Source organism: Rhizophagus irregularis, chromosome 9 (genome assembly GCF_026210795.1).
Source record: "Rhizophagus irregularis chromosome 9, complete sequence".
In the NCBI taxonomy this organism is placed as follows: domain Eukaryota; kingdom Fungi; phylum Glomeromycota; class Glomeromycetes; order Glomerales; family Glomeraceae; genus Rhizophagus; species Rhizophagus irregularis.
In genome coordinates this window covers 1,203,710-1,216,603 of record NC_089437.1, presented here as the reverse complement: position 1 = coordinate 1,216,603, position 12,894 = coordinate 1,203,710, and the positions used below count along the sequence as shown (strand labels likewise).

The 12,894-nt window shown below is 24.0% G+C and overlaps 2 protein-coding genes across 2 annotated transcripts; both read left to right on the top strand.

Annotated features, from left to right (window-relative positions):
- Positions 1-11,340: 11,340 nt before the first annotated feature.
- OCT59_029305 (uncharacterized protein) lies at positions 11,341-11,801 on the top strand (the record flags this gene model as incomplete). The annotated part of the gene is made up of 3 exons (XM_066142998.1): positions 11,341-11,398; positions 11,482-11,544; positions 11,611-11,801. The coding sequence occupies 3 exons, from the start codon at positions 11,341-11,343 to the stop codon at positions 11,799-11,801; spliced, it is 312 nt and encodes a 103-aa protein (XP_065994614.1).
- Positions 11,802-12,105: 304 nt separating this feature from the next.
- Positions 12,106-12,727, top strand: OCT59_029304 (uncharacterized protein; the record flags this gene model as incomplete). Its single annotated transcript, XM_066142994.1, has 7 exons — positions 12,106-12,185; positions 12,255-12,275; positions 12,347-12,365; positions 12,418-12,440; positions 12,513-12,545; positions 12,613-12,649; positions 12,716-12,727. 7 exons carry the CDS (start codon positions 12,106-12,108, stop codon positions 12,725-12,727), a joined length of 225 nt encoding a protein of 74 aa, XP_065994613.1.
- Positions 12,728-12,894: the final 167 nt, after the last annotated feature.

The window sequence follows — 12,894 nt, the reverse complement described above, 5'->3', positions numbered from 1 at the left end:
ATTGTAACATCTGTTATTAAATTATAATTAATTATTTCGAATGAGAACATCAAGAATTTGAATCGATATTACATCATACGATAGTTATAATAAATATCCAAAATAGGGATTACTATGGTATATAAGTACAACATTATTAAAACGTAATTTCTCTTGATAAAATTTATTGGATTGCGATCACCCCGCTTCCGCGCCTTCAGAAATAACTATGAATGCCACATACATTATAGAAAAGATGACTGTTTAAAGTTACGGGAAAGAAGATCAGAAATAAAATTTCTTAATTTGTTAATTTCAGGAGACTAATTATTTTATTATAGAATCAAACGTAAAACCCGATGGTTACCCGGTACTTTTTTTTTTTAAAAGAATCTTCAATATGATAAACGAAATGATCGTTTCCTGATTTCTTGTGAAATTTTGACAGCTAACACTAAACTGAATAAGGTATTCTAAATCATTTTTTTTAGAGTATATAATAGCCTAACCATTTTTATAGAATCTTAATAAGATAATTTTTTGCTGTGATCAAATATAAATTTGTTACGCGGAAAAGCAAAAAAGATCTTATTAACAATAAGATTGCGTATTAATCAATAAACCAATTACAATTAATGAGGATGACATAAGACGTCGATTTTAAAAAATGTAATAAAATGACGAATTACGTAAGGATAAATCATTTACAAAAAAAGAACAAAAAATAAATAAATAAATTTGATTATTATAATGATCTTTTTTAGTTTCGATTCAATTGTAACACACAGTTTAAGAAAATTTTTTTTTCATAGATAATAATTATTATTACTTATTTGGAAACTTTTTGGGGAGATTGATTTTCCGGCAGAAATCAAAAATCATATGTTAAAAATAATGATATTTGTTTATTTTTAAAATCAAGATTTTAAAATAAATAAATATATTAAATGAGAATATAGACTCAACATCTAAGAATGAATAAGAACGTAATCAATAAATAAAGAGAAGTTGAGGGAATTGGCTGCGATTTTGCGATGGGGCTCAATATTTCCCGATTTGTAATAATAGTGTAACGACCTATCAGAAAATCGACAACAGATAATAAAGCCTCCTCATTATTAAAAAGAAAAAGACACATCTCAACAATTATGGAAATTCTCATGATACAATGATTACAAGGATTCGAATATCACATGTATATCATTACGTAATATAAGTATATTATTAATACTTATGGAGTAATAGGGGAAGGGGGATATTGATATTATTTCCGTTAACTTGTAAATACAACTTTATATGGTTCATTATAGTTCATCATAAGTCGATCTTCCAATATTTAACCATTTACAAACAATATGTAATAGAACTATACTGAATTGTATGTATAATATGTCATGTATCAAAGAAGTATAGCGTGTCCCTATGTCGAACATGTTCGAATATAAGGAATACAAAGCTTTTTTTTTTTATTTTTTCACCTACGGGATTATCCGAAAGGATTGTCGGATTATCCGCGTATAACAAAATCTATTATCCCTATTATATTCCTATACTCCACAGATATTTTTACGCTCCTTAAACTATTATGTCGTCTACGTGAAGAAAATGTTGTATATAATAAATTGAAAAATTTATATGTTCGGGCGTAAAAATCTTGATAACCCCTACTGATTTTCGATTCCTAACTTTCCATAGTTATCCTTATTACGCGAATTTATACAAATTATTTACATTTATGAACGTACAGTAACTTTTTTTGATCCAATTGTAACATATTGTATTATTATTATTATTATTATTGTTATTATTATTGTTGATATTATTATTATTACATACTACTGTTGTAGTATATTAGTAAGATATTACCAATCGAAATGTAACTATTAGGATTACGAAAAAGGAATACTTTGGTAAACAAATAAGGATCAATAAGGATCAAATCTGAATTTGGTTTCCCAATAAAAATTTACAGAAAAAGGTTTCATCCGAAACTAGTTTTGGCCAAATAACCGAAACTATATTTATTAAGGTTAATATAAATGTAGTTACTTGCCGAAACTTTGGCGTAACTGAACCGAAACTAGTTTAGTTTTAAAAAACAACTAAAATATTAAGATACCGCATATAGAAGATATTTTTTGATCAGTTGATTAGGAGATAAATTTTTTTTTATTATTATTATTATTGTTATTATTATATTATTGTAATAATTGATTAAATCTTATCAGATATTTTTTTTTTTTTTCGGGATGAGAGAAATAAAATGTTATAATTGAATAAAAATGTTTTATCCTCGGAATTGACGCGATTCGGAGTTTAAAATTTTATTATAATATTCCATTTTTATTAAAGATTTAAAAAAAAATTTCATCATCATCATCAAATTTATATAACATTTTAAAATCTTAATTATCTTAATTTTAATTGGCCGGTTATTTTTCACGCGTTTTTTCGAAAAATTTAAGGATTACTAATCAAAATTCACCAACCGGATATAAATTATGGCGTAATGGTTAGCCCTAATCCGGAAATCGGGAAACGTAATCGCGTTTTAAATGAGTTATTTACTCGAAATTATTTTATTTGATCCATTATATTTTCAATGGTATAATCAAAATCGATTAATATAAAATTATTTTTAATTATTTTGATTCGTTAATTCCTAGTTAAACCAATTATAGAAAATTATAAAATGGTTCAGATTTCAAAAAATTAACCTTGATTGGTTAATTGATTCATCCCTGATTCGGTCAAGTCCGATGATCTTTCCTTTAGGAAAATTAAATCATTTTTTTTTAAAAAAAAAAATTATTATATTCAAACATATTATTTTTATTTATATACACATATATATTATTTTATTTACATAATAATAAAAAATATTTAAATTGTAACTCTGATGCTTATTTTTGGTAAATTAAGTACAATTACGTAGTACATGTCGGAATTATCCAAATTAAATGGAATTTCGCTTATTTGTTTATTTTGGTACTTGATTAAAAGGGGTAATTTGCATAAATTAACAATATAATCTAATCAAATTGATTTTACTGGTTTAATGCTACTTTTATTTCCTTTTATATACTTCCGTTTGGGATGTTGATCATTTTTTTTTTTTTTTTTTTTACAACTCCAAAAGTTGACTTGTTGAGCAATTTACTTTTTTTACATGGTAAAAAAATAAATATGATATTCCAAATGTGTCCTTCTTGATCCCTCCTGTCGATCACACATATTTTTTAAATAGGATCTACTTGGCGTAAAATGCTTGGATCAAAGTGAGTATTTCAAGAACGTACATTCAATGTTGCGCCACGGGGGACAAATAATTTAATAATTTAACAACAATAAAAATAAAATAAAATAAAATAAAATAAAATAAATAATAAATATTTTTTTTTTTAAAGAAAGAAAGAATTTAGGAAGGACCAAAAAAAAAATTAATTACTTTTATTATTTATTAAAATTAATTATAAAAAAAAAACCAAAAATTAATATTAGTTACAAGTTTTTGTCTTCTAAATAAAAAAAAATTATATACAAAAAAAAATAAAAATAAAAATACAAAATTATATACAAGAATTAATTAATTCTAAAAAAAAAAATAAAGAAAAATTAAATTGGGTTATATATGTATAGAGAGAGAGAGAGAGAGAGAGAGAGAAGAAAGAAAGAAACAATAAATTTTCAGAAAACTTATTAAATAACGCATATAGTAGTAATATAGTAGTAGTGTAGTAGTTAAGTGTAGCCTTTTGAAATTTTTCATAAAAAATTATTTGCTTAGAAATCCTTTAATAATATAAAGGATTAAAATCTTAATTATGAAGGACATTGAGATATTGTATACCATTCAATGGTCAAAACTTAAAGGATTGATTGATATTTTTTTGTAGTAAAATTTTTTTTTTTTTTTTTTGATGCAGGGAATGTATTAATTACAATATGCATTTCCATAAAATAAAATTATCTTTCGACGGTGACGGCGGCGGCGACGACGACGAAAAGAATCATAAGGTGTTGGATACTTAATTTTGCATATAATATAATATGTATGAGACGATTTTTTCTTAGGACTGTACCGTATAAATTAGCATTTTTTTTTTTAGGGGAATTTTTTTAATCATAAAAGCGTTTACCTTCGAAGAAAACAAGAAAACGGAAATATGAGGGTTTATATATATTTTTTTTAAGAGTTAATTAATTAATTTAAAGTATTGTATGCTTACAATACATAATTACTAATCAATCTGATATGAAAGAAGATATCATTCTCCGATTATTATTTACTCTTTTTAAAACATTTTTATGAGCAACCATCATTTAAACAAAAAAAGTAAATAAATTGTGGATCTTAATTTTAAATAACTATGAAATGAATAATTCTTAATTATTCTTATTTAACCGATTCATTTTACCTAATTGAATAGGTTATTCCGATTAAATGATTATATTTATTGAATTGATGGAAAAAACTAAAATTTATTTGGATAAATTAAAAGAAGGAATCTTTAAAAGAAGTCGGTTTCTCGCGATCTACTTTTTTTATATTTTAATTAAATATTTAAATTACAAAGAATTTTCCGGAACTTATATGTTATTATATCACTCACATGGTCTTCGGTCTTTACTTGGGCTTACTGTGCCATATGTCATATTACGCAAACAACGGCGAAGTCCTTTTATTCCCATATTATTATGATCTCTATTTATTGTTTATTTTTTAATTGTTAGTTCATTGATTTAACCGATTTCCGATTACCGCAGTATATTTATATAAAAATTTCGGTAAAAAAGCCTTAATTGTACCGATGGAATTTTTATATGACTTTATACATTGAACTAAATTGAGACTTACAATGAATTACAAATATCTTTGTGAAATAAATTTATAATAACTTTGATCATCTTTGTTCATTCAAATATAGAGAGTTTAAATAAAGTCACGTACATAGCTTTGAATAAACGATAAAAACATGGTCCCGTGGCGTAGAAAGTACAATATAATAAGTATAATATACAATATACGATACGTACTATAACATTTATATATGTGTATATTGTGTATATACAGTATATATATTATATAGTATATGCGTAAATCCTTTGTATGAAGACCCTTTTTTTTACTTATTAATTCATATCTTTGTTAAATTTAACAAATTTAGAATAATTATAACTTTCAATTAAGTAATATGTTCATACATTCTTTGTTTGAAAAAAAAAAATTCACGTGAATAAATCTTTTCGTTTTCTCATAGAGTGTTACACAACGATCCCTATCTGTTATATGAGAATAAGCCTCATTAAAGCCCATCATTCAATATATAACTATATAACAATCCGAATCATCCGAATCAATCCCGAAATGCTATTTATTAAACTGATCAAAACCAATATTTCTCACTGCATTTACGCCACTTGGCGGTGGTTGTCCATCTAAAGTATCTTGGCAACTTTTCTACCATAATTGGAATTTACTTGATTAATAAATGCTCCATTATCATTCTTTAACAAAATACTTAAATGTATGATTACGATAAATTCCGGAAGTGTGATACTAAAGTGAACTTAAAAGTTAAAATATTCACTTAAAATGTAGAGACTAAACCATTAGAAGTAAAAAGTCCGAAGTGTCTAGAGAATTTATAGGAAGTTATACGGAAAATTAAATAATAAGAAATGAAGATAATTTACTTAATTATTACCTTTTTCTCTGACTTAAATTTTTTTTACGCGTTAAATAACGCGTTTCGATTACGCAATTTTATGTTATAATAACATTGATTCAATGCACTGAATTGTTTAAATTGTTTTAGCCTATAAAAAAAGACGTTTACTTTTTCGTTATAGCGTATCTAATTTACGTTTTAAAGTGATTGAACTACTATAAATCTATAATACCTCTTAAATATGGTACACAAAAGTAATATCTTCGCCATTAATTCCACAAAAAGAACCCAAAAACATCATACGGTAAAATAAATGTAGTCGTACCGAAGCGGTCCCAGGATTTTAAAGCTAAGCTTTTTTTAGGGTTCTCAATTCGAACCATTGATGTAATAACAATTAAAGTCTTTCAATTAAAAATTTATTCATGTGAAAATAAATACTTTTGGAAAACAAGAGTTTCTTGATCGTTCTTTGATCACCATCTCCCGAATTTTAATGTAAAATCTACTGTAGTAACTTCAATATAAATAGTTAAATTTCTGAATTAATAATAGAAACGATTGTGAAGATAAGTGACTTTCCTGATCATGCATCATTACGTTTCCTGATTACGTCACAACCAAAGACAGATGTGTTGTAACGATTTGATTATCTTGGAAGGTACAATATCATAGGAATTTCTTATACTATTATTGGTTAAGTTTAATTTCATTATAAAATAAAAATTTTTATCGTCAATACTCTAATTGTCGGGTTTGTTATGGCTGTTAGGTAAACCGTAAAGGACAAATTTTTTTTTTATTTTTTATTATTATTTATGCCTTTAGTAATAATGTTTCAAACAATAATAATCAATAATGACTATAGTATATATATAAATATTTGGAAAATGTGTTTGAGCTAATTTTACGCTCATTCAACTTATTATTTTTTCATTATTTCAATAATTTTAAATCATATATGTCGTGTAAAACACGATTAACTGTAATTATTTTCAGCATGCTTGAGAAATTCCTATCGAAACGACTGCATGCATTCATTTTGATAATAATTGTGACTTTCCGTTTTTAAACTACAAAAGGATTTTCCTTCAATAATAAAAAAAAAAATCGATAAAGTATTTTTTTTTTCGATTACAAATAATTATTAGACTTTACCATTTTAAACCACAGAAAAAATAAACAAATTACTTTAAATTTTTTTATTTAATATATATATATATATATATATAAATTAAAGATTTTAAACCGAAAATAAGAATTTGTAAGAGTTTTCTATTTATAAAAATTTATATAAAACAGGGTATGTATACCTAAAAATTATTTAATATTAATAATTATAATAAAATTGATTATAAATCAAAAAATTGAATACATAATTAAATTAAATTTAAAAATAGAATTCATATAGTTCATATAGTTTATACAAATTAATGGTCGATTTGCGCCAATATGCTGCGCCAATGTATAATTTATAATCTTTTTTTTTTTTTCGTAGAAAAAGTAGAAATCCAAATTCTTTCTTCCTGGTTTTTGAAGTAGCAAAGTACTAAGTACAGGAGCAACTCCTGGGGGTACTTTATATTCAAGCAGGTGATTTCATAGCATACAGTATATATTAAGGATACCCCCTCGGGGTAATTTAGGTCACGCCTTATTAAAAAAAAAATGACCGTATTAGGAAATTAACCTGGTACCACATAATTTTATTTGAACTATGATAGTCACATGATATTTTAATTAAATGTATGAAAATCCGTACTCTAAAGTCAAATCGTAAAATTTGACAAGTTACACAACATAAATCCTTTTTTTTTTACAATTTTTTCATCTTATCCATTTTTTTGCATATGTTGTACTTACAATTTTCTATATAGAAATTCTGCTAAATATAATTTCTAACTAAGCTTTTAACTGCATTATGAAATTTTTTTGATAGTAAGTTTATGAAATGTAAGATTACAAAAATTTCAACTTTATATAAACTAAATTATATATATGAATTTACATAAGTTTGTATAAATTTATGCATTATAATCTTATATAAAATATAGGCTTATGCAAATTTATAAAATATAAATTAATACAAATTTTGCATAAGTTTGCATTAATATAAAAAATTTCTGATATATAACTAAAAATTAGCAGTACTCTTAATTTTTTTTTAGTTAAAACTTAAAACTAGTAACCTGTTGCTTTATATCAGGATTGGCTTTAATGCTAACTGGAATTATATAATTATTATATAAATTTTACTTTTAAAATATTTATAAAACCATTTTTATGAAAAGCAAAATTTTCATTTTTGGAATATTATGTAATAAACTGGCCATTAGAAATAAGATTATATAATTAGAATTTATTTATATAAATAATTTAAATATAATGGTATTTTAATAAGTTTAGTATATGTAAGTAAGGCGTAATTATATTAAGACAAGATCGCATCTATAATAAATAAATAAAAAAAAAAATTTAAATATAATGGTTATTACACAAAATATTTTAATTATATCTGATATAAATTAATTGTATATAAATTTATATAATAAAAATGTTTATTATTTACTAAATATATTTGCCAATTATTAAATAAAATGATTTACAGAAAGATTTTATATATTATTATATAAAATATATTTATTATTAATAAATTTACTATTTTTGATAAAGATAAAATTAAAAAAAAAAATTATTTATTTTTAATTAATTTTTTTAAAAAAATTTAAATATATAAGTTTATTAATAATAAATCAGAATACAGTCAAACCTTGATATAGCGAACCCTTAATGATATAGTGAATTTTTCAGACAATTATAATAAATTTCCCTTTGCTATAAAAAATTAACCAATCAAATCTCTTAAAATCTTCACTATAGTCTTATGAAGTCTGAACCCTAGAGTTCATTATAACAAGGGTTGACTGTAATTGCAATTTTCAAAATTCTGTGTACATTATGATTACTAAGTAATTATAATTATAAGATGATTACAGGATGATTATAGGATAATATTGTCTGATTTTGTCTGATAATTGTCTTGTAATCTGATGATTTTTTTATCAGATAATTTATAAAAAAATAAAACAATTTTAAAAAGTATAATAATAACAATTAAGTTACTTATTAATATAATATAAAAAATTATAATTTAAGGAAAAATAAAAAATATATATAATCAGAATTATTATAATTAGGCTGTTCCAACTTGATTATTTGTTTAACATCCACCACCTCCTTCTATTTTTTTAAAAATTTGAAATCTAATAAACACATATTATTAAATACCTCCTTTATTTTTGAAAAAATTTAAAAGCTAATAAACATATAATGATAAATAATCCCTTCTGAAATTTTCAAATTTTCCTATGTTTATTTATTTAGTTTATTTAACTTAAGCCCCCCTTCCCCTTAATTTTTTCAAAAGGCCTGGACGTTAAACAAACAATTAAGTTGCAACAGCCTTAAAGTTATAAGTAGCAATATATATGTTATATTATATAATTTGTAATTTTTATTTATAATTCTAGTCAAATTTTATAATTCTAATCAAATTTCATAATTCTAGTCAAATTTCATAATTCTAATCAAATTTCATAATTCTAGTCAAATTTCATAATTCTAGTCAAATTTCATAATTCTAGTCAATTTCATAATTCTAGTCAAATTTCATAATTCTGGTTAAATTTCATAATTCTGGTCAAATTTTATAATTCTAATTAAATTTCATAATTCTAGTTAAATTTTGGGATGTCCTTAGTGTATAGTAAAGGTGTATAATATTACTATATATTGTGAATCACAGTATTTGCAAATTTTGGAATTTTGGCCTTATACCTCTCTATTACATGAATTTTTAAGAAGGTATTTAAACTTATAAAATAATTGGAGTATTGGTAAAATAGATAAATTTAAAGCACCTGCTGTAACCCTTAATATCAAGATAATTACGTAATCAGAAAAATAATTACCTGAAGGATGAATAATATACCAAATGAAATACAGACAAATATTTAACTGATGGATAAATATTTAACTAAAATAATTAGAAAATAATTATATATTAATTATTTATAATAATAGTTATTTATAGTCAAGTTATTTATAATTATTTATATTTAGATTAGAATAATTATTATTAGTTTAGTTATAAATGTAGTTACATGATATTTGAACAAGAATTTCATGATCATGTGATTATCACAAGTAAGAATAACTTTAGTATAACTTTAAATTTGTATAAATAGGTATAGTTTTAATCTTGGTTGAATTTTACCAATTTTTGAGTTGGAATTATTGGGAAAATTATTGGGAATTTAGGAAAATATAATGTTAAGTAATAATTATATTAGTTATAAATTATTATGTGATATTATAATGTCAAAGTTAAAAGCTTAATTATCAAAAAAATACTACTCTTTTTCTTTTTTATTTATGTCATTTTAAAATATCCTTTTATTTTTTTTTCCATTTCTTATCTATCTTAATATTGAAATAATAGTGAGTTCTAATGATGAAAGATCAGCCAAAAAGCAAAAAAAAGTAATTGGTGATATTACTTTATTTACTTTTAGCTATTTTAAGTATTAAAATTTAAACATTTACTATTTAGATGAAATTTACATATGAAAAACCTAATGATGATGATATGGCAAGGCTTATTAATAGTAGCTGTTGCAAGAACACTGATTATACCACTTCTACATAGATTCATACTTTAGAAAGATTTTGATCTGATTGTAAGTATCCAGGATTAATAGAACAAGTGGATTCAAAAGATGAGTTAGAAAATCAGTTGTACCATTTTATTCATGCTATAAAGAAACAAGATGGATCTGATTACCATACTAATTTACTTAACAACTGTTTTCATTCCATAAACCATCATTTAAATAAGAAATTAACACTTCTAAAACCAATTAACTTATTAAATAAAGAAGAATATTACAAATTATGGAAAGTTTAAGTTAAAAATCTTGCTTCAAATGGAGAACATAAAGGAAAAGATTTACAGAAAAGGAGCTTTTACAAATCATAAATCATCCTACAATGTCTGTAAATAATTCTATAGGTTTATTACGATGTGTATGTTTCTTTAATGCCATCCTTTTAGGACTCTGCGGTGGTTTAAAAGTTTTTTATGCAAAAAAGATAAATATGATGGATTTGAAGTAATTCTTTATCATTCAAAAACTAATTAATGTGAAGCTAACAACATTCAAGCTCAAAAAGAAAAGTTGTATATTCCTAATATTCCTGAAATTATTAATATGTATGAATTATACTTTTCCAAATATCCAACTCAAGTAAGTACACATTTTTATTTAAAATCCTGTGGCATTAATAAATGTAATAAGTATTACATATTGAATGTTAATTAAAAATAAATTAATTATTGATCATTTAATTAAATGAAATTATAATTAAAACATCTCATTTTATTGCAGATGAATTTAATGGACAATAGTATTACAAGGAACATGTATCTGAAAAGGATCTTAAAACTTATATGAAACAAATTGCTAGCTGTACAGACATTAATCTGAATAATCATAAGATTAGTAATCATTCTGGATAAAAAACACTTGTTCTTTCTAATGCTGAATGTATGGCTAGTTCAAGACATAAGTCTGAACAAGGATTAGCAAGATATGAATGACCAGAACGTAAAATGCAGTACAATAATACAATGAAGCTTAATAAAGTATTTGGATTTGATAAAAAAAATGATAATAATTTACAATCTGGTCAGTTATTATTTTTTGATACTTTTTATATTTTACAAAGTTTATTAAATTTTATAACTTCTTGAAAAATCAATTAACAAAAGTGCTAAATTTTCCAACAATTACACTTGAAGGCAATTTTATTACTGCTAAATCTTTAATTAATGGTATCGATTTTGTTTTGTATAATGCATTTGTAACTTAATTATTAGATATTTATTTTTTTTTATTAGATAAAAGTGAAATTATTAATTTAACAGACGATATAAATAAAAGCAATTCTACGTGCCAGCCATTACAAGATTTGAATATTGTTCAAGAGAAACCAAAACAGAGATTAGAGGAATTAATTTCAAAATTGACAGCTGATAAAGTTTTCATTAATTTCGTTGTTATTTTTAATAATAGTGGTGAATCAAATTAATAGTACTACAAGATAGTTAGAAATAGTATTAAAAGCTTAATATAGTTTATCATTAATATCAACATTAAACCATATTTTATATATTATTGTAAAATATTATGCAACAATTTTTATTGCTCAGTACAACTTACATAACACGCATACCGGATCTCTTGGACGAACCGGACTTACACAAGAGGTGTTAGTGAGGTGGGTGTGGTGTGTTAAATAAGAAACGTTTCTAACGTTTCTTTCTTCATTTGTAGGAACGCCAGGAATCAGTTTTATCTTTTTTTAACGTTTTTTCTTTTGATTTTTTAGAAACATGTCTAATGTTTCTTTCTTTTATAGGGAACGCTGGACGAAATTACAATCGAACTATGGAATGGCTGGGTCACGTTTCAGGTTAGAATTACTGATGATCCGACAATCTTTTTTTTTCAAAAAAAAAAAACTAATTTTTTTTATTTTAAGTCGAAGGTCGGAGCTCGGAAGGTAAAAACGGAAATTACAAAATATATTACAAAATATATTTCCGTTATTTACTTATATTTTTTTGCTTTTAGAAACATGCTGTCCATTGTGGTATTACGGGAACAACAGGAACGAACTCTTTAGATTAACACTGATTTTTTAGACGATTCCAGACAACTTTTTGCGGTAAATTTCTTTGGGTGAGCGTTATTGGTATTAATAGCAATAATAATGCTATTTATTTCTTCTTTTTTTTAGGTTTCTGGACGATTCTTGGACAATTCGTGATAGGTTTCTTTGTGTGGATGTTAATGGCGACATTGAACTATATTACGCCACACTTTTTTTATTTTTTTAGGTTCCTAGATGATCTAAACAACATTATATTCTTCATGGTAGGTCCTTTGTATGGTGTCAATGGCGTATTATTTAATAATGTTAACGCATTTTTTATTTTTTAGATTTCTGGATGATTCATGGACGTGGTCAGTAAATTTCTTTGGATGTTTTTTAGGCTTTGGAACAATTTTGGGGCGAAACATCATGGTACGTAGGTTCTTTAAATGGTATGATAATGGTGCTATTAGACAAAGCTAATAATGAATTCTTATTTTTGCAGGTTTTTTGGATAGGAAACGTA